This window comes from Carica papaya, chromosome 4, assembly GCF_054855325.1.
Source record: "Carica papaya isolate Zhongbai chromosome 4, ASM5485532v1, whole genome shotgun sequence".
NCBI lineage: Eukaryota > Viridiplantae > Streptophyta > Magnoliopsida > Brassicales > Caricaceae > Carica > Carica papaya.
Genome location: NC_142312.1, coordinates 25,497,279 through 25,518,882, shown reverse-complemented (window position 1 = coordinate 25,518,882; position 21,604 = coordinate 25,497,279). Strand labels below are relative to the sequence as shown.

The 21,604-nt window shown below is 35.0% G+C and overlaps 4 protein-coding genes and 1 pseudogene across 6 annotated transcripts; all 5 read right to left on the bottom strand.

The window, feature by feature from the left end:
* Positions 1-1,414: 1,414 nt before the first annotated feature.
* Positions 1,415-4,352, bottom strand: LOC110812545 (cytochrome P450 CYP72A219-like). Its single transcript, XM_022039350.2, has 5 exons — positions 3,902-4,352; positions 3,539-3,756; positions 2,955-3,199; positions 2,445-2,832; positions 1,415-2,119 (listed from the first exon to the last, which is right to left on the bottom strand). Exons 1-5 carry the CDS (start codon positions 4,182-4,184, stop codon positions 1,694-1,696), a joined length of 1,560 nt encoding a protein of 519 aa, XP_021895042.1. The 5' UTR covers positions 4,185-4,352; the 3' UTR covers positions 1,415-1,693.
* A 1,394-nt stretch (positions 4,353-5,746) lies between these two features.
* Positions 5,747-9,934, bottom strand: LOC110812506 (cytochrome P450 72A397-like; annotated as a pseudogene). The gene is made up of 5 exons (XR_015818588.1): positions 8,470-9,934; positions 7,859-8,079; positions 7,411-7,654; positions 6,738-7,114; positions 5,747-6,305 (listed from the first exon to the last, which is right to left on the bottom strand). The product of XR_015818588.1 is annotated as a cytochrome P450 72A397-like (transcript).
* Positions 9,935-10,464: 530 nt separating this feature from the next.
* On the bottom strand, positions 10,465-13,607 carry LOC110812568 (cytochrome P450 CYP72A219-like). The gene is made up of 5 exons (XM_022039381.2): positions 12,926-13,607; positions 12,575-12,792; positions 11,990-12,234; positions 11,478-11,865; positions 10,465-11,149 (listed from the first exon to the last, which is right to left on the bottom strand). The coding sequence occupies exons 1-5, from the start codon at positions 13,206-13,208 to the stop codon at positions 10,724-10,726; spliced, it is 1,560 nt and encodes a 519-aa protein (XP_021895073.2). The 5' UTR covers positions 13,209-13,607; the 3' UTR covers positions 10,465-10,723.
* Positions 13,608-13,740: 133 nt separating this feature from the next.
* On the bottom strand, positions 13,741-16,750 carry LOC110812542 (cytochrome P450 CYP72A219-like). The gene is made up of 5 exons (XM_022039343.2): positions 16,397-16,750; positions 16,085-16,302; positions 15,126-15,370; positions 14,616-15,003; positions 13,741-14,284 (listed from the first exon to the last, which is right to left on the bottom strand). Exons 1-5 carry the CDS (start codon positions 16,710-16,712, stop codon positions 13,859-13,861), a joined length of 1,593 nt encoding a protein of 530 aa, XP_021895035.2. The 5' UTR covers positions 16,713-16,750; the 3' UTR covers positions 13,741-13,858.
* Positions 16,751-17,738: 988 nt separating this feature from the next.
* LOC148266485 (large ribosomal subunit protein eL20z-like) lies at positions 17,739-21,604 on the bottom strand. Of its 2 annotated transcripts, none has more exons than XM_088218419.1 (4): positions 21,110-21,604; positions 19,381-19,477; positions 18,689-18,803; positions 17,739-18,073 (listed from the first exon to the last, which is right to left on the bottom strand). In XM_088218419.1, the coding sequence occupies exons 1-4, from the start codon at positions 21,336-21,338 to the stop codon at positions 18,014-18,016; spliced, it is 501 nt and encodes a 166-aa protein (XP_088074545.1). In that variant the 5' UTR covers positions 21,339-21,604; the 3' UTR covers positions 17,739-18,013. The 2 variants fall into 2 exon arrangements, with proteins under 2 accessions (XP_088074545.1, XP_088074546.1); XM_088218420.1 differs by having other exon boundaries at positions 19,381-19,456; positions 21,110-21,594.

The window sequence follows — 21,604 nt, the reverse complement described above, 5'->3', positions numbered from 1 at the left end:
TTTCTTTGTCAACTGGAAGATTATTAATCTCACTTTTCAAACTAAATTGGGATCCATGGGAGTGTCTATTAGCTTGCATCCAAGCATTCTAGTTTATTTTAAAAGGTTAACACATATTTTTGCTGAAAAACTAAAATTCATTTTTTTGACTTAATAATTTTCATTTCTAATAAATATTTGAGATTTTGTAGATTTTTAATTTTCAAAATTTTTAGTTAAGATCTTTTTTAGTATTAGTTTTTCCTATGTCTCATCTCTGTAATTGTTATATAATTTACATCAATAATAAAAATTTTGTCTTTTTTTAAAAGATATTATGATATGTTTGACATTGATCATATCCAAATTTTTTGATTATTTTAGTAAACTTTTTGAATCATATTCTTGAAAATTGTTTGAGAACTTTTTGAGTCTTGAGATCTTTCTGTTAGTGACTTCACTTCCAATACCAGGTAATATCTTTATATATACGTCTTTCTCCGGTTATTAATTAAGAGACATTTTTCACATCTAATTAGAATAATGGTCGACTTGAATTGGCAGGTAAAGATATTAGTATTTTGACCGTGTTAAGCTTTGGTATTGGCGCTAATATTTCCTAATAATTAATTTTATAAGATTGAGTTAACCCTTTCGACTACTAATCGAAATTTGAACCTGCTGAATGTCTCATGATTTCTTCAACTATTTTTTCCTTTCTCAGTTATTGATATTTATAGATAAAATAACTGAATTATGAAAAACTTAACTGAAACATTGACTGAATGTTATAAAGTGAAAACAGCGTCCATGTGTTGCTAATTTTTATATCACCTCCCTAACTCAAACCAATTTACATTTAAAGCCAATTAAAAGCATTGGCTTATTCAGTCCGCACAATCATCATGAAACTAAACATATACGTACATGGACCTAAATACCAGAGACATTTAAATAAATATTCCATTTAAATCATACTTCAAGGAAGCAAAAGCATTGATTGATGGTTCTTCTATGTGTAGCCCATTTCAGATCCTGGTGAAGAAAGAGCCCAGTCAACAGAAAATTGGAGAGAGGATAGTATTTATCTTCTGGAAATCGTTCATCTTTCCCAATACTTGTGTCATATCATCTGGATTCATTATAGTCACCCTCTGCGCTGGTCCTATCCACATAAAACAATATTTTCCTGCCAGTATATTTTTCAATTCGAGACCAAGGTTGAAGACGAACCAATCTTAGCAGGCATCCAGGGAACAGAGCATCAGACCTTCTAGACGCAGAACAGCACAAAGCCGCATAAAAGGTGAACAACAAGAAAACAAAATTCCAGAGACGAGCAGATCAACAAGACAAATAACAGCAGAGCCACTTTCTAATTCTTCTTTCTACTTGAAACTTATTTGGATTAATGTAAACTATGAGAGTGTGTACATCATCAAGATTCAACTTTTTTTTTCCTGACATCTTTTCCATACTCTTCCAATAATTTATACAACTTTACTACAGGGGAAAATATTTGTCACTACATGTAATACAGTAATAGTTTCTCCACATGGAGATGTTGTTTCAAGTCCTACAATGGGCATTTACTAAACCACGAAAAAATAGCGACATTATTTGTTTAAGCAAGTGGCTACACTTTGCCTACACCAGCTTCTACGGGAGACTTTAATCAACAGAGGTATATGGAAGGAACAGATTATAATTGGCGCTAGATCTTGCGTAATATCAAGTGGGCACCATGTTGGGGATGCATGGTAATAACCAAGTAAGGCGCATGAGTATAGGATGGGGAAAGCTCGAATGTGAAATGCTGTAATATCATTGACAAAGCCATTTTTGCTTCTATTAGAGCAAAGTTTTGGCCGATACAAATCCTGGGACCCAATGAGAAAGGGGAGAACGCAACTTGGTTCTTCGTAGCCTTTGAAACTCCCTCTGCAAACCTCTCCGGTTTGAACTCTCCTGCATCCTCACCCCAAAATGTAGGATCACGTTGAATTTCGATTGTTGGCATAGCGACTTCCACTCCAGCTGGTAGTACCAAGTCTCCAAGTCTTATCTCTTTGTCAACTAATCGAGCAAGTCCCACAACAGGTGGATAGAACCTTAAAACCTCGTACAAGATCATTGTTACCTATACAGAATTATTCAAAAATGCTGTCAGTAATCCAAAGGAATCACTTCCAGGAAGCATAAACATTTTAAACAATGTATTTCCCCAAACAACAAGACACATTTTGGAAATCTAACATAAAAGGATAAAGGAGAGACAAATTTGTTGGGTATTAACCCTGATCGTTTGTTAAATCCATTTTTTACTGTAAAAACATACAAAACACACTTTGTTGCATTTTAGTTCTTGTTTTTTAAGAGACTGCTAAAACAATATTTGAATCATTGATTTAAAATTTAATCCCACAAAAGATCTATATATAACAAGAAGGATATAAATTACTTACAACTTTAAGCTGATTCAGTCCATCAAAGTCGGGTTTATTTTTACCGAAGACTTGCAAAACCTCTTCTCGTGCACGAGATTGCCAATTTGTATGTTGTGCCAATAGAACCATTGTCCAAACAAGCAACACAGATGTTGTCTCTTGGCCGGCAAAGTAAAATATTTTGCACTCCTTGATCACATCGTCAATGCTCATTCCAGTATTCTTTTTATCTCCATGTTCTTGAATTTCTTTAGAATTGGCCTCCAAAAGTATACCTAACAAGTCATTCTTTGCAACCTCCCCTGCCTTCATTGCACTTTCTCTTTTGCTGATGATTCCTCTTAGTGAAACTTGTATTTCTTTGTCAACTTGCTTCAGTCTCTTGTTAAGCTTGGTTGGAACAAATCTGTGGAAATAAATGTAGTTATGGTGAAAAATGTTAAAAGGAAAAGAACATGTATTACCAAGTAACATTCATTGAAGTTTTGTGAAGAGAATCGTGTTCAACACAGGATAGCTCAGATTTACCTCCATCCTGGAATATAAAAGGATAGTAGAGCTTGTACTGTAAGTTCTGCAAGTTCATCTTGGAGCTGAAAAATTCTTCTGCCTTCCTGATAGCTACTCCCAAATGCTGCCCGAGAAATCACATCCCTCGTCAAATCCGTGAGATAAGGCCATACATCCAACTCACACCATCCTTCCACAGAAACTAACCCATCCCATTTGCTTATCAGATCACTGCAACTTTTGTAGAATGCGGGTACCATATTCTGTCATGTCAAATTTATTGGGAATAGACGATTGACGAAGGGAAAAGACAAACAGCGAGAATGAGCTAATGCACAAACAAAAACGCAATATAAAGCAACAAGATGTAGAAATACATCAAGAACCTCCCTCTGATAGCTTAAGCACTAAAATTGCTTAATGATTTGATGTCTGTACTGGTTTATAACTAGTGATTATGATACCTTCTTTACCAGCAACCTTTAAAGGGTGCCTTTTAGAAGTTCATTTGATATGGTGAAAAGAATAAAACCCTCTTCTGGTACCAAATTAAGGAGCCAAATAAGCAAACAAGTAATGAAAAGAAAGCAGTAAAAGATAACCTTGAGCTTCTCTAGTAGAAAGGCTTGATTAATGATTCTTCTATGAGTGACCCACTTCTCACCCTCGTGAAACAGAAGTCCCGTTAGCAGATATTTGGCCAGAGGGTTCAGACCTGGCTTCTTGAAGTCATTGATCTTGGTAAATACTTCTTTAATATGTTCTGGATTCGTCAGATTCACCCTCGGCACCACTCCGAGCCACATAAAAGAATTTTTTCCTGCCACCAGTTTCAGAATGTTACAGAAAAACCCAATACCCATAAGATTATGCAACCATGGAAGTTGAAATACAAATTAAAAACAAAAACATACCAACATGATAAAAAGCTGGATAGAGAGGACAGTCAAAGTCACTGTTCTTACCATATTTCTGCATCATGTCGCAGAAGAAGGGGGAGACCCGAGGGAGAATATCGTCGGTTAGGTTAATGGGTTTGGATTTTGCTTGGTTTATCACGTTGGACATCTCTTTAAGGTCTCCGATAAGAAGCCGATATGGGTTTCCGGAGAAACCCTGTCGCCTCAAGCACCTCTCCAGCTTCTTTGGCTTCAACCACACCCAATTCAGTATTCTCCATGCCAGTACCAGGGTTGCAGCCAAAGCAACCCAGACGGCGAGTCCTCCAAATGAAATTTGGAGTTCCATGAGCGTACACTAAAACAAAGGAAAAGAATAAAACGCAACAAAGTCTGCTGGAGCAAACTTCAAAAATTTCTCCCGGAGCAGATTCCAGAAGTAGCAAGTACCACGTTATTAGAATCCATAAAAATATCTGTTTTTGTACCCAATCGTTCTTTTCTGTCTGAATTATCTTGTAAATATTATACGAATATATATATATATATATCTGTCTGCCCTGCTTGCCACGTTTTTTTATCACTTATCATTTTCTTTTACTTAATAGTTTTGACGAACGTGCTTGCGTTGGGATTTTTTTTATAGAAAAAGTCCAATAGGATTAAAAATATTATTACATGCATACAAGTAATGTACTTGGATGAATAAAATATAATAATATATTCCATCAATATTTATATTTATAATGTATATTTGACTTGAATCTAATGAGTTACGTATAGTGTGCAACTATGATCATCATTAACTTAAATTCTGTGCTAAATAAACTTGGCAAAACAATAATAAAATTATTTGTAATATAAAAATTAAAAATATTAGCTTTCAACTTTGTGAAGAGAGGTACAATCAAATGATGACTTACGAACCCAATACAATTTTGTGTACCAAACAATTTTGTGATTGATTAGAATGACAGACATTGTTTGATACTTGGCAGCTGTACGACTCTCTTTATTAAGCTCATGTCTCAGTAAAATGACAGACAAATATAGTTTTTCAGCAACTGAGACAAACATATATATATATATATATATATACACATCTATTCTGCAACCCTCTGAGAGATTACCAGTCATTAGCTCCCTTTGGTACGTCCAAAATAATTGCAATGGTTGTGAGAATCGTCTTCTGCGCATAAAGTATCCTACTTTAAGACACTGGCATATTTTGAAAAGTGAGAAAGGCACAACGACACAAACACAACCCAAAGTCAAGTCAAAGGTTTTGATGTATTCGTAACCGACTAGGAAACCAGTTGGCAGTGTCTCAAAGCAAGCCTCAAATAAACAATGGAATCACGTGCTAATAATTGTCAACCCTTTAGATGATTCTATTGTTAAAAAAAAAAATTAAGAGATATGTTAGTTTTAAGTAATATTTTGTTAAAAAATAAGAGGAAGAAGAATGAGACTAGTAGAAAGATTCAATTGTTCATTTGTGATTTTTATTATAAAAAAAAAAAAAAAAAACTTTTAAGTATATGCATTTATAAATATTAATACAATTTTTAAAATTTTAAATGTATATATTATAATTACAAATTTTAAATGTATATATTAGAAAAACTTAAATTACAATATTTATAATTTTAACTTCTTAATAAGATAAAGAGTCATTTTAATTTATAAATTATTATTTTTAACTCTTTAATTTGTACATTAATATTTTCAGTATTTTTAAATTCACGAATTTCTTTTTTCCTCCACAACTAGTATATAATCTTTGAAAATTTTTAAATTTAAGTAGCTTGGTGAAAATATGTACAACATGGCCTTGAGTCTTCAAGCACTCAATCTCAAGTTTTGTTTTAGCAATGTAATCCCTGATAAAATGGAATGTGCATACTTCATTTATAAAATACTAAATTATTAATTAATGTTTCCATGGACTTATTGTCAATAGAAATTTCAATAGCTCTTCTTGAACCTACTTTTACAATATTCAGAAATTGACAACAAATGATAGTTTACAAAAAAAACTCAATAGAACTTATGTAAAATCAAGTGAGCACCAAATTCAGGAATGAATACTAAAAATCATGCAAGGGGCATGAGTATAACATGGCAATAGCTCAAACGTGAAATGTTGCAAGATCATTGCCAGTGCCACTTTTGCTTTTAGCAGCACTAAGTTTTGACCGATGCAAATCCTGGGACCCCATCCAAAAGGAAAGAAAGAAACTTGGTTCTTTGTCGCCTTTGAAACTCCTTCTGCAAACCTTTCTAGTTTGAAATCAAGTGCATCATCACCCCAGATCTCAGAATCATGGTGAACTAGGATTATTGGCATTAAGAGTCTCAGTCCTGCTGGTAGTATTAAGTTTCCAAGTCTTGTTTCTTTCTCCACTGATCGAACAAACACCGATAGAGGAGGGTATAACCTCATAACTTCATTCAAGATCACTGTTACCTACACCAAACATATTTAGTATTCAAGTTAAGTAATAGCAAAAGAGATTCAAGTTGACTAATAGCAAAAGAGATTCAAGTTGACTAATAGCAAAAAGTGGTAGATGTTAAGATATTGACCATGAACAACAATTCCCTAAACCCATTAAAACAAAATACCTTCTTACAATAATTAATCCCATCTTAACTAGCTCAAGAAATCGGCTGAGAAAAGCACAATATGTTTATGTTGATCGTGATCCAAATTTCAATTCTATATAGTAAAAACAAAAATACAATTTAAATATAGTAGACATGTTAATGAAACAACACTTTAATTCAAATGTGTTTTCGTGATTTCTACTTTGACAATCAAAATTTATGAAATTTTAATTCAATCCAATCAAAATTTTCTGAGAAATCTATGGAACAATAATAAAGAAAATATACTTACAACTTTAAGCTGACTCAATCCATTAAAATTAGGCTGCCTATTACCAAATACTTCCAAAACTTCATCTCTAGCACGAGATTGCCAATTTGTATGCTTGGCCAGCAGAACCATTGTCCAAACAAGCAATACAGAAGTGGTCTCTTGGCCTGCAAAGTAAAATATCTTGCACTCGTCGATCACGTCTGCAATGGTCATTTCAACATCTTTCTTTTCTTCACGTTCTTGAATCTTTCTAGAATTGGATTCCAGCAATACAGAGAGTAAGTCACTGTTGTTAACTTCCCTGCTTCCATTGCCTTCTTTCTTTTATCTATGATCCCTTTGAGTGAATCTTGTACCTCTTTGTCAATTGCTCTCATAACTTAGTTGGTAGAAACCTTTATATATGTAGAATGTTAAGCTAGCGTAACAAAAAACCAAGAAAGGGATAGCAAGTTTTAACCAATTTATAAAATGATATTCAGAAGAAAACAGGAGCTAGCAAGCAAATATTCAACAGCATGCCTCGAGAGTTGTATTCAACAGAATTTGTTCAAAGCTATGTTTTGTTTCTGCCAGCGAAGTGCCTTCAAATTTTCAGATACTTATAGAAAAATTTCACACAAGAGTCATGAAATACACATCCCTTTTCATTTTCTTTTTAAGAACGTCATGCATTGCATATTTAGATTACCTCCATCCTAGAACATAAACTTTTTGGCAAGCTTGGTTATTAGTTTGGCAAGTTCATCTTGAAGTTCAAAGATTCTTTTCCCTTCCTCATAGCTGCTTCCAAATGCTATTTGAGAAATCACATCACTTGTCAAATTAACAAGATACGGCCATACATCCAACTCACACCATCCTTCAGCAGAGACTAACTCTTCCCATTTGCTGATCATATTGCTACAACTTTTGTAGATTGCAGGTAGCATATTCTGCTTAGCAAAAAGAGAAATCAAAACTTTTTAGCTACCCAAAATAATATACAAATTTGGATCCCCTAACATAGCTTGCTATCTATCCTCATCGATCAGACTGATACACACATACCTATATAACCAGACTTAGGTACATTACAACTGAAAAATATCTGTTAAATAGAAGAAAAAAAATTAAACTGAGTGAAACTGTGAAAGAACCTTTAACTTCTCAAAGTTGAATGCTGGGGTGATGATTCTTCTTTGCTTGGCGCATTTCTCCCCTTCGAGGCTTGGGAGACCACATGTCAACGGTCTGACAAGCGGGTTGATGGCATTTTGCTTGGAAAAGTCAGTCCTCCTGGTAAGTATATCTTTTATGTGTTCAGGGTTCATTACAATCATCCTTGGCACAGGTCCATCCCATGAAAAACAATTTTTCCCTGCCATTATTTCAAAATCTAATATAACGGTAGTCTGTTAGCTTCACCAAATCAATTTTTAGTATTTGGACAGGTGAGCTATTACCGGGGAAGTTCCACTAGAACGATGAAGTATTACATCTACTCTCTCCATTTATAACAGTTCCAATTCGGTGTCAGAGCAAAATTTGACTTGATATTCATGTCAAATGTTAGCTACTAGTTTCTAACACTTAGCCCATAGCAGACTATATTGTATGAGCAAAGAAGTGATATAACAAATGAAACTACTACAAGTCTGCGAGTCAGTTCAAAAGATTTTAGAATTTCTCTTTACATGAACATAAGTGATAGAAGAAAAAAGCAGAAGAAAAGGCACCATGGTCATTAGAAGGCATGATCCTACCGTACCATATTTCTTCACATTGTAGTAAAAACTTGGCGCAACACATGGTGCACAATCATCAGTAACGCTATTGGATTTGCACAACATTGCTTTCTGTAACATCATGGAATTCTCTATCTTGTCCCCAAAAAATAGCCGATAGGAGTTGCCAGTTAAACCTTGTTGCCTCAGCCATTTCTCCAGTTTCTTGGGCCTCAACCACACCCAGTTGAGCATCCACCATGCCCATATCAGTATTGCCGTGCCTAAACAAACCCACACTTCTGCTGTCGCTGCTGAAGATATTTCCATCTGATTCATATTGAAAAAAAAAAAACGAAGATATTTGATTTGATCTTTCTTCCTATATGTATATATGAATCTGTTTCTGTTTATACTAACAAATTATGTCATCTAATAAACATGTCCAATTACATAAAACATAAAAGACAAAGTAGACAATTGTGAAAAGTGAAATTAGAAATTTAATGTTTAAAGTAGATAAAAGCTAAAAAAATACATACATATAGTTCAAGTTATATTTTGGGGAATTAGTTTTACAAAGCAGCCAGGTGGACTTTACTGCCAAGATCGAAGAATTTTCAACAGAAACACACAAAAAAGCGTGTTGCTGTACATCTGGGTTCCAACTTTTAACATTTCGACATAAAAAACCAAAAACCAAAAGGAAAAAAAAGGTTCCAGGCTGAATTCAAATGAAAAGTGGTAGATGAAATCCCTACTTATACCATGTCAATGGACTTGCTTCCCAACAAAATATGAAGATTTGGATAAACACACACGAAGATTCAAAACAACCAAGCACTCGGGTTTATACTAGTTGCATAGATAGGACTCCATTTGCAGAAAAGATCACAGGAAGGGCTGAGATTTAGAACCCTTTCCTGCTCTCTTTCAACCCAAAAGTTTTCCCATGGTGAAAGGGATTTCTCTGGTGTTCCAGTTTATCATAAAGCCAGCAGAATACCGACAGGACTTAGATAAAGCTATCCATCAATTCACACATGTAGGACTCGGGCAATAACAAACAATGGATTGTCTGTCACATTAAAGTCCGGATAACTGAAAAGAAATTGTTAAATTGGCTCTGCTGCTGAAACCCTTGATAACCTTCTCCTTGAGTGATAGCTAGTGAAGATGCTGAGGTTGCAGAAACATTAGCAATCAATCTATTGTAGCAGACTTGGCTGCTGCTGAAACTCTTGATAACCTTCTCCTTGAGTGGTAGCTAGTGAAGATGCTGAGGTTGCAGAAACATTAGCAATCAATCTATCATAGCAGACTTGACCTCACGTGGAAGTGGAGGAAAGAGAAGTGAGAAGAGATCAGGACTTTGATTGAACAGGTGATGATCACACAGTGGAAGTCCGATGTCACATCTTGTCTTCAACAACTGCAGGACAACTTTAGCCGACTAGTTTATATATATACATATATTATGAGGTGTAAACATATTGAGCCAAGCATATAAGTCAGATTTCACATTAATTAAATTTTGTGTCAAGTCGTGTACCTAATTATTCTCAAAACGAAGTGAAAAAGACAAGCTTTTAGCTTGTCTAGGAGGAAAGCTGGAATGATGATTCTCTATGTGGAGCCCATTTCAGATCCTGGAGAAGAAAGAGCGCAGTCAACAGAAAATTGGAGAGAGGGTTTGTATTTATCTTCCAGAAATCACTGATCTTGTCAAACCGTTCTTTCATGTGATCTGGATTCATTATAGTCACCCTCGGCAGAGGTGTGGATCTAAAACAATCTTTTCCTGCCAGCATTTTTTTCAATTCAAAACCAAGGTTGAAGACAAACCAATCTTATCAGGCAGCCAGGGGAGGGAGCATCAGACCTTCTAGACGTGGAGCAGCATAAAACCACAGAAAAGCTGAACAACAAGAAAACAGAATTGCACAGAAGAGCGGATCAACAAGACAAATAATACAGGATCACTTTCTAATTCTCCTTTCTACTTGAAAGTTATCTGGATTAATATAACTATTGGAGTGTCTACATCATCAAGATTCAAGTTTTTTTTCCCCTGACATCCTTTTCCATATTCTTCCAATCATTTATACAACTCTACTACAGGAGATAATATTTTTCAATAAAAATAATACAATCGTAGTTTCTCCACATGGGAGACGCTGTTTCAAGCTCTACAATGAGCATTAAATAAGCCAAGAAAAAATAGAGGTAACCTAGACCAGCTTCTACTGGAGATTTTAATCAACAGAAGTAAATGGAAGGAGAAGATTGTAATTGGTGCTAGAGTTTGCGTAATATCAAGTGGGCACCATGTTGGGGACGCATTGTGATAACCAAGTATGGCGCATGAGTATAGGATGGGGAAAGCTCGAATCTGAAATGCTGTAACATCATTGACAAAGCCATTTTTGCTTCTATTAGAGCAAAGTTTTGGCCAATACAAATCCTAGGACCCCATGCAAAAGGGAAGAATGCAACTTGGTTCTTCATAGCCTTTGAAACCCCATCTGCAAACCTCTCCGGTTTGAACTGTCCTGCATCCTCACCCCAAAATGTAGGATCACGGTGGATGTGGATTGTTGGCAGAGCGACTTCCACTCCAGCTGGTAGTACCAAGTCTCCAATTCTCGTCTCTTTGTCAACTGATCGACCAAGTCCCACAACAGGTGGATAGAACCTCAAAACCTCGTACAAGATCATTGTTACCTATACAGAATTACACAAAAGTGCTGTCAGTAATCCATGGGAATCAGTTCCAGGGAGCATAAACATTTTAAGTAACCTAGTTCACCAAGCAATAAGACACATTTTGGAATGCAACATACAAGGATAAAGGAGAGGCAAAATTGTTGGGTATTAAACCTGATCGTTAGTGAAATCCATTTTTGACAGTAAAAACATACAAGACACTCTTTGTTGCATTTAAGTTTTTGTTTTTTAAGAGATTGGTAAAACAATATTTGAAATGACTGATTTTAAATTTAATCCGAGAAAAGATCTATACATAACAAAAAGAAGAATAAAAATTACTTACAACTTTAAGCTGATTCAGTCCATCGAAGTCAGGTTTATTTTTTCCAAAGACTTGCAAAACCTCCTCTCTTGCACGAGATTGCCAATTTGTATGTTGTGCCAATAGAACCATTGTCCAAACAAGCAACACAGATGTTGTCTCTTGGCCGGCAAAATAAAATATCTTGCACTCTTCGATCACGTCGTTAATACTCATTCCAGTATTCTTTTTATCTGCATGTTCTTGAATTTCTTTAGAATTGGCCTCCAAAAGTATACCTAGCAAGTCATTCTTTGAAAACTCCCCTGCTTTCATTGCACGTTCTCTTTTGCTGATGATTCCTCTTAGTGAAACTTGTATTTCTTTGTTAATTTCCGTAAGCCTCTTGTTAAGCTTGGTTGGAACAAATCTGCGGAAACAAGTGATAGTTATGATGAAAAATTGGTAAAAGGAAAAGAACATGCATCGCCGAGCAACATTCACTAAAACTTCGTCACAAGAATCATATTCAACACAGAATAGCTTAGATTTACCTCAATCCTGGAATATAAAAGGATCGTAGGACTTGTCTTGTAAGTTCTGCAAGTTCATCTTGGAGCTGAAAAATTCTTCTGCCTTCCTGATGGCTACTCCCAAATGCTGTTCGAGAAATCACATCGCTTGTCAAATCTGTGAGATAAGGCCATACATCCACCTCACACCATTCCTCCACAGAAACAAACTCTTCCCATTTACTGATCAGATCACTGCAACTTTGGCAGAATGCGGGCACCATATTCTGTCAAATTTATTTGAGACAGACGATTGAAGGGAAAAAACAATCAGACGAGAATCAGTTAACACACAAAAAGAAAACAATATGAAGCAACAATAAGTAGAAATACACCAAGAACCTCCCTGTTATAACTTAAGCACTAAAATTCTTAATGATTTGATGTCTGTACTGGTATCTAACTAGTGATTATGATAACTTTTTTACCAGCAACAATATGTAGAAATACACCAAGAACCTTGAGCATTTGATTTGGTGAAAAAGAAAAGATAAAACCCTCTTCTAGTACCAAATTGAGCAGATAAATAAGCAAACAAATAGTGAAAAGAAAGCAGTAGAAGAAAACCTTGAGCTTCTCTAGTAGAAACGCTTGATTAATGATTCTTCTATGAGTGACCCATTTCTCCCCCTCGCGAGTTAAAAGTCCTGTTAGCAGATACTTAGCAAGAGGGTTCCCACCCGGTTTCTTGAAGTCATTGATCTTGATAAATACTTCTTTAATATGTTCTGGGTTCCTTAGAATCACCCTCGGCACCACTCCGAGCCATATAAAAGTATTTTTTCCTGCCACCAGTTTCAGAATGTTACAGAAGAACTCAATACCCATCTTCACAAAAATTGATAGAAATTAACAACAAAAACATACCCTCATAATTAAAATATGGTCAAAGAGGATAGTCAAACTCACTGTTCTTACCATATTTCTGCATCATGTTACAGAAAAAGGGGGAGACCCGAGGGACAATATCGTCGGTTAGGTTCAGGGGTTTGGATATTGCTTGTTTTGACACGTCGAACATCTCTTTAAGATCTCCGGGAAGAAGCCGATATGGGTTGCCGGAGAGACCCTGTCGTCTCAGGTACCGCTCCAGCTTCTTTGGCTTCAACCACGCCCAATTTAGTATTCTCCATGCTAATATCAGGGTTGAAATCAAAGCAACCCAGACTGCGAGTCCTGTAACTGAAATTTGGAGGTTCATGAGTGTAGAGCAAAAGGACAAAATGCATCCAAGTCTGGTGGAGCTAACTTGAAAATTTTCGCTCGGAGCAGATCCCAGAAGTAGCAAATATAACGTTATTAGAATCCATCATAAGATCTGTTTGTAGCCAATCTTTGTTTTCCGTCTGAATTATCTTCTAAATATTACACGGCTATACGTATAAAATATTTTGTTTGGAACTGACGCTAAAATAATCAAATCTTCCCTAGCATTTTTACTGGGACTAAGGCTCCGACTTGAACTGGAAGTTAAGCACGAACTAGACCCATCTTGTCTTGTTATCTTGATCATGTGACATCAATTGACAAAGGCTCAATCTTGATCATGTGCATTTCTTTTTTTCCTTTTACCTGTTACTAGGCTGGTTCTTGAATCTCGTCAAGATTCAATTTTTTTTTTTTCTGACATCTTTTTTCCATATTCTGCCAATAATTTACACAATTTTAGTACAGGAGAAAATATTTTCCAATACATGAAAAACAGTGGTAGTTTCTCCACATGGAAGATGCTGTTGCAAGCCCTACAATGGGCATTTACTACACCAAGAATGAATAGTGATAAGATTTTTTTAAGCAAGTAGTTACTTTAATCAAATTTAATCAACATGGAATGAAAAATTTTAATTGGAGCTAGATCTTGCGTAATATCATGTGGGCACCGTGTTGAGGGCGCATGGTAATAACCCAGTACGGTGCATGAGTATAGGATGGGGAAAGCTCGAATTTGAAATGTTGCAACATCATTGACAAAGCCATTTTTGCTTCTATTAGAGCAAAGTTTTGGCCAACACAAATCCTAGGACCCCATGAGAAAGGGAAGAAAGCAACTGGGTTCTTCACAGCCTTTGAAACCCCATCGGCAAACCTCTCTGGTTTGAACTCTCCTGCATCCTCACCCCAAAATGTAGGATCACGTTGGATTAGGATTGTTGGCAGAGCGACTTCCACTCCAGCTGGTAGTACCAAGTCTCCAAGTCTCGTCTCTTTGTCAACTAATCGAGTAAGTGCCACAACAGGTGGATAGAACCTTAAAACTTCATACAAGATCATTGTTACCTATACAAAAGTATTCAAAAAGTGCTATCAGTAATCCAAGGCAATTAGTTCCAGGAAGCATAAACATTTTAGACAATGTATTCCCCAAACAGTTAAGACGCATTTTGGAAATGTAACATACAAGGATAAAGGAGAGACATAATTGTTGGGTATTAAAACTGATAGTTAGTTAAAATCCATTTTTGACAGTAAAAAAAATGCAAGAACTCTTTGTTGCATTTAAATTTTTCGTTTTTAAGAGATTGCTAGAACAAGATTTGGATCACTTATTTTAAAATTTAATCCCACTAAAAATTTATACATGATAAGAAGAAGGATAAAAATTACTTACAACTTTAAGCTGATTCAGTCCATCAAAGTCGGGTTTATTTTTACCGAAGACTTGCAAAACCTCCTCTCGTGCATGAGCTTGCCAATTTGTATGTTGTGCCAATAGAACCATTGTCCAAACAAGCAATACAGATGTTGTCTCTTGGCCGGCAAAGTAAAATATCTTGCACTCATCAATCACGTCATCAATGCTCATTCCACTATTATTGTTATCTCTATGTTCTTGAATTTCTTTAGAATTGGCCTCCAAAAGTATACCTAGCAAGTCATTCTTTGCAAACTCCCCTGCTTTCATTGCACGTTCTCTTTTGCTGATGATTCCTCTTAGTGAAACTTTTATTTCTTTGTTAATTTCCTTCAGCCTCTTGTTAAGCTTTGATGGAACAAATCTGTTGAAATAAATGTAGTTATGGTGAAAAATCGTAAAAGGAAAAGAATATTTATTACCAAGTAACAGTCCTTAAAATTTTGTGAAGAGAATCATATTCAACACAGAAAACCTTAGATTTACCTCCATCCTGGAATATAAAAGGATCGGAGAGATTGTATTGTAAGTTCTGCAAGTTCATCTTGGAGCTGAAAAATTCTTCTGCCTTCCTGATAGCTACTCCCAAATGCTGTCCGAGAAATCACATCACTTGTCAAATTTGTGAGGTAAGGCCATACATCCAACTCACAACATCCCTCCACAGAAACCAACTCTTCCCATTTACTGACCAGATCACTGCAACTTTTTTGGAATGCAGGCACCATATCCTGTCAAATTTATTTGAGACAGACGTTTGACGAAGGGAAAAAAAGACAGAGAATGAGTTCATGCACAAAAAGAAAGCAACCTTTCAAGGGTATAACCATTTACAAGTTCATATGATTTGGTGAAAAAGATAAAACCTTCTTCTTCTACCAAATTACGCAGACAAATAAGCAAACAAATAGTGAAAAGAAACAATATAAAGCAACAATATGTGGAAATACATCAAGAGCCTCCCTGTTATAACTTAAGCACTAAAACTGCTTAATGATTCTGTAATGGTGTCTAACTAGTGATTATGATATCCTTTTTTTACCAGCAACCTTTCAAGGGTATAACCTTTTACAGGTAGAGGTATTGAGAGGGAAAAAGGTGGGGAAAGATGCTCATCAAGTAGAGGTATCACACTTATTTTTTGCTAATGATACTCTGATATTCTGCCAATCTAAGGATACATGTATTTGGTTTTTTTTAATTTTGGATCATGACTTATATAAGTGGGATGATTTTGGGAAAGTCATTGATACTTTAACATAGATATAAATATTTTTGTAAATGGACGGCACCTCCTTCGTGCCTTATATTAATTTTATTCTTTTTATCTCAAAAGCCTTTTACAAGTTAATTTGATATGTTGAAACGAATAAAACCCTCTTCTGCTACCAAATTAAGCAGACAAATAAGCAAACAAAAATGAAAAGAAAGCAATAAAATATAACCTTGAGCTTCTCCAGTAGAAACGCTTGATTAATGATTCTTCTATGAGTGACCCACTTCTCACCCTCGTGAGAGACAATTCCCGATAGCAGATATCTGGCCAGAGGGTTCACACTTGGCTTCTTGAAGTCATTGGTCTTGATTAGTACTTGTTTAATATGTTCTGGGTTCATTAGAGTCACCCTCGGCACCATTCCGAACCACATAAAAGAATTTTTTCCTGCCAACAGTTTCAGAATGTTACTGAACAACCCAATGCCCATCTTCATAATTAAAAGATCGATAGAGAGGACAATCAAACTCACTGTTCTTACCATATTTCTCCATCATGTTGCAGAAGAAGGGGGAGACCCGAGTGAAAATATCGTCGGTTAGTTTAATGGGCTTGGACATAGCTTGTTTTAACATGTCGGACATCTCATTAAGGTCTCCGGAAAAAAGCCGATATCGGTTACCGGAGAGACCCTGTCGTCTCAAGCACCTCTCCAGCTTCTTTGGCTTCAACCATACCCAGTTCAGTATTCTCCATGCCAATATCAGGGTTGCAGCCAAAGCAACTGCAACTGCAACTGAAATTTGGAGTTCCATGAGTGTAGAGTAAGAGAAAGTAAAGTCACAAAATGCATTCATGTCTGATGGAGCTAATTTAAAGAATTCCGGGGGGAAGCAGAATCCAGAAGTAGCAAATATAACGTTATTATCATCCATAAGAAGATTTGTCTTGTAGCCACCTTTTATTATTATTGTTATTGACGTACGAGCTTGGCGTTGGGAGTTTTTTTTTTTTTTTTTTTTGTGTATAAGGATTAAAAATATTATCTACATATATACAAGTAATATATGAGTAAAATATAATAATTATTTTTAAAATTTTAATAATATTAATGATATTTTATTCATATTTATTAAAATTTTATTACGTATTTAAAAATTATTAATTATAAATTAATAATAATTTAATTTAACAGTTACGAAATAGTAAAATAGTTGTATCTTAATTATGAAATAATAATGCCTTAATTTTAAAAATTATAGATTAATAATTCTCTCAATAAATTAATGATTATTTATTTTTTATTATGTTTGTTTATTTTTTTTTTTTGTCTTATTTAAACAAGTAGGATTATTTAAAAATTAATTATTCTATTATTTTATGTATACACATATTATATATATGTAATTATACCTAACTTAGGTGTGGAGAGTGTGACAATAGTCATTATTAATTTAATTTTATGTTATCCGAATTTAATAAAATAATATTAGCTTCAGATTTTCCAATCCATCTTTTTTGTTTTTATTTAGGGCTTATTATAATTATGTCTTTTATTTAAAGAGTTATAATCAAATGATGATTTTTGAACCCAACCACTATATTCGTCTTCTTCTTCAAAACAATATATATATATATATACATTTTTTTTTTCTAGTATTACTCTACATAACAAACAATTTTGTGATTGATTCTTCTTTACAATCTTTTTTGAAGAAATTTTTTCTTAAAAGATAATTATAAGAAATTAAACAAAAATATTATGAAGCATATATTAATGGAGATATATAACTCAATAATTCTGAGATTATCTAAAAATATAATTTTGCTAAAAATAATTTTAACATAAAAAAAAAACAACAAATTATAAAATAAACAATAAATATTGAAATATAAAGAATCGTATAAATATAAATTCTAACAAGCTACAGCCTTATTATGCATGCATATATCCTTAAATTTACCAAGTTCTGCACCAACCCATTAACAATAATTTCAAATATTTCGTATAGCAGATTTCACAACTTGAACACATGCTTAACACTCAAGAACTGTATCACTTTCTTTATGAACCTCACGTCTTAATAAAATAACAGACAGATATAGTTTTTCAACAACCGAGACAAACATATACATCCATTCCGCAACCTGTTGGAGATTACCAGTCATGAGCTCCCTTTGTTACGCCAAGAATAATTGCAATGGTTGCGAGAATCGCCTGCACGTATGTAATCTAGCTTTAGGACATTGGCATATTTTGAAAAAGTGAGGAAGGGAAGAATACATAGAAGCACGATGACATATATTTGTCAATCCTGTAGCACTAGATATATATGATTCTACATCTTCATTTTGACCATCTATCCTGATTTTTCAAATCTTTGGATAGTGTTGCATGGAGACTGCACTCTCTGCAAAGTCATTTTTTAATAAAATTACAATAAATATTGACTGAAAGATGCGTGAATTCTGAAGCTTAATGCTCAGGTCGTGTTGGATAGGTTTTTTCAAACTCCACAACCTTGGCTACTTTGAAGGTAAGGAAAAGGGAAGCAACTTAGAAACACTAATTGGCTGCCTGTTTATATTCTAAATGACCTTTTCGAATGAAAGTAAAGCCACTTTCTACTCTGTTGTTCCCAAAAACAGGTTAAACAAAGAAATATCTTATTACCTACTGTGCAATTATTAAGGATGAACATAAAGCAATTGAGAAGTATGTAATGAAGTATAAGAACATTCAGACTTTGAAGGGAACAAGCACAACAGAATAATTAGTAAGCACGCGCTTTCGAAAGTCAGAACAAGAAATATAAGAGAGAGAATCACTCACGGCAATGGTACATGCGATGTATCCTGGTTTTTCTCGAGGATCTATTCTTGAACAAAGTAGAATAAATACCCCAACATACCAGGGGATGGTGCCAAGGATGAAGCCAATGATAAACCTTCAAAAATGGAGATATCTCTATAATCAATAAGCAATAAATTAAGAAAAAAGTATCAATGTTTAATATGTTGTCAATAGGTGGACGTATATAATTATCACATCTGCAATAGGCCTTAACTAATAAATCAAACAGAATTCACCCTTATAGACAGCTCCTGGAAGAAAATATAATTATATGATAAACATATTTTTCAGAGAAGATAACGTATTTTTGAATAATTTCTTAAAACTTCTTGAATAACATATTTGATAACTTTTACTTAATTTCTTCCATTATTCTTTCTTTTTCTCAGTTATTGATAGCTAAAGATAAAATAAATGAAATATGAAAGCCTAGCTGAAACATTTAATGAATGTTATAATATGAAAACAGCTTCCATGTGTTCCTAATTTTTATATCACCTCCCAAACTAAAACCAATTTAAATATAAGCCAACTAAAATTAGCTTATTTAATCCACATAATCATGATGGAAACTAAACATACAAGTACATGGGCATAAATACATGAGACATTTACATGAATGTTCTATTTAAATCATATTTTAAGGTAGCAAAAGCATTGGTATAACTCACAAGAACCAGCCAATGCCAATGCCACAACAAGGAAGGCGTCGCCCTCTTACAGGTCTTCCTTCAGCAACAGCATAACCTGGAAGAACATCAAAGACACCTTAAAAACAAATAAATTAGAGTTCAAAAAATACTTGAGCATTAATAATAAGAACCAAATTCACAAGACCCTTAGAATCTCCAAGGAAGACCCTAAATGTCACAAAAATGATAAAAACATCCCAAGAGTAGATATTCCAGTTTTGGGTTTCTGCTTTCGAAAAGGATTCCGAACACCCAGGACAAAAATCACATAAGAAATTGGTATAATGTTATCTAATTATGATTCAACCTACACATCCAAGGCCTAAAAATCCCTAGTTTTTGCAAACCTGAACCCAAAAAAACTGTCCTACACACTATAGTCCCAGTCTTAAATTATTTCTTTGTACCTGGCCACTTCTGACCAAATAACCGTCTAAAAGCTCCCTGCTTCCCAGAAACAAAAGCATTTCTTTTAGGAACTTAGGTTTCCTTTCCTAAATAAATTCTTAACTCTTTCCACTACACATCCAAGCCCTAATGCTCCAACATGCGAAGCTCCATTTCACAGCAAACCATGTAGAAAGATCACTAATATCTGTTCTATTTGGAAATTCAGTCCCTTTGTCCCAATAAGAATAAGAAGCAATATGCCTGGCACTTAGCATCTAGGCTGAAGAGAAATCTAGCTAATTCTAATGCAAAAGATAACCACAATCAAACAAGTCTAGAAAAGAAATGTCAGGTTATCACCCTTTCTTTCTCCATGGCATTTTTACTGATTTCTTAAAGAAATGAGAACAAAGACCACGCAGAAAATGAGTTCCATTGGATTCGCTTGTTGGAAAAGCGTGCTATTGAGAATTACAGTGAAAATGTAGATAACACGGGTCATTACTGTGGTAACCATGTCCTGGCACAAAATAACTTTGACGGACAACTTGAATTTTCTTGAACTAATTCCACTGCAAGATCAACTAGAAGTCAATTTGGTTTAAAATCCCTGTTAGATACATGATCATTCTGCTTCATAAACTGTTAATATAATTACAGCATTGAAATCACATGTGCATGAATGGGACAAAAACATTTTTTTAAAAAAAGAAGGTATAGGACCAAAAGATATTCAATCAATTTTAAAAATCTTAGCTTAAACAAAAAGATTTCGGACATCTTAGCAAACAAAAGGGATTTTTAGAAACAAGCAAAACAACTTTATCCAAAATAAAAAGATCGTGGTGTTAACATATCCATGAGAGCTCTAATTCTCCATAACTCCAAGCAAAAGGTCCAGTCTTTTAAATCAGCATCAAGAATGGAAGCTCCCACTAAATATTTTCACAACATACGTTGCCCTATATACACTTGACCAAAACAGGAACTATAAGAACCGAGACCTCTAATGATTCCGAGTACACAAACACGGCCGCAGTTCAATCAGCTTCCTACTTACGAAATTCAACTTACCCACAAAGCTGAAAGGGGGAAAAGAACCAGCAGAAGGAAATTATTTAGAAAAAGCCTTTCAACCCAAATAATAGTACAAGATACATAATCCCTATCCCCTTTTTGAGAAAAGGAAGGACACTTCAGTCTATTGCTCATATGATCAGCTTACGAAGTCAAAGATCGTCTATATCCATAACGGGAATTTACTCATCAAAAGACAGTTCAATCCAAATATATGCATATGGGTATTGATGGAGGGTACCTGGTACGGTCTGGTAGCCATGGGTGTAGTACTGGGGGGGAAGGGAAGAGGGAGGAGCAGAGTGCTCGTGGAGTCCCGGCGGTGGCACGGGCTGAGGGAATCCGATGGCTGGATTTTGCTGAGGAGGATAAGGAGGAGGCGGGTAATTTGTGACTCCTTGAAACGTACCGTATTGATGGTGCTGGTGATCCACCACGACAGCTCTGTTCTTGTCGTCTTCACTACTCATCTCTTCTTCTCCGACGTTGAAGAAAGAAAAACGAAGGAAACTTTATGGAAATGATGGAGGTGGATCTGGTAGTTTAAGATGGTTTATAATTATTGTAAGGATCTGTTTCTTGCTGGTTAATATCGTGAAGAGAGAGAAGTGAAAAGCTTAAGAAGGGCCGCATAGGATTAGTGTTTGACGATCATGATGCGGATGGTGAGGATGATGATGTGATGATCATTATCATCATCGTGATTGATGGCCCATGGGATAGGAACCTCATTATT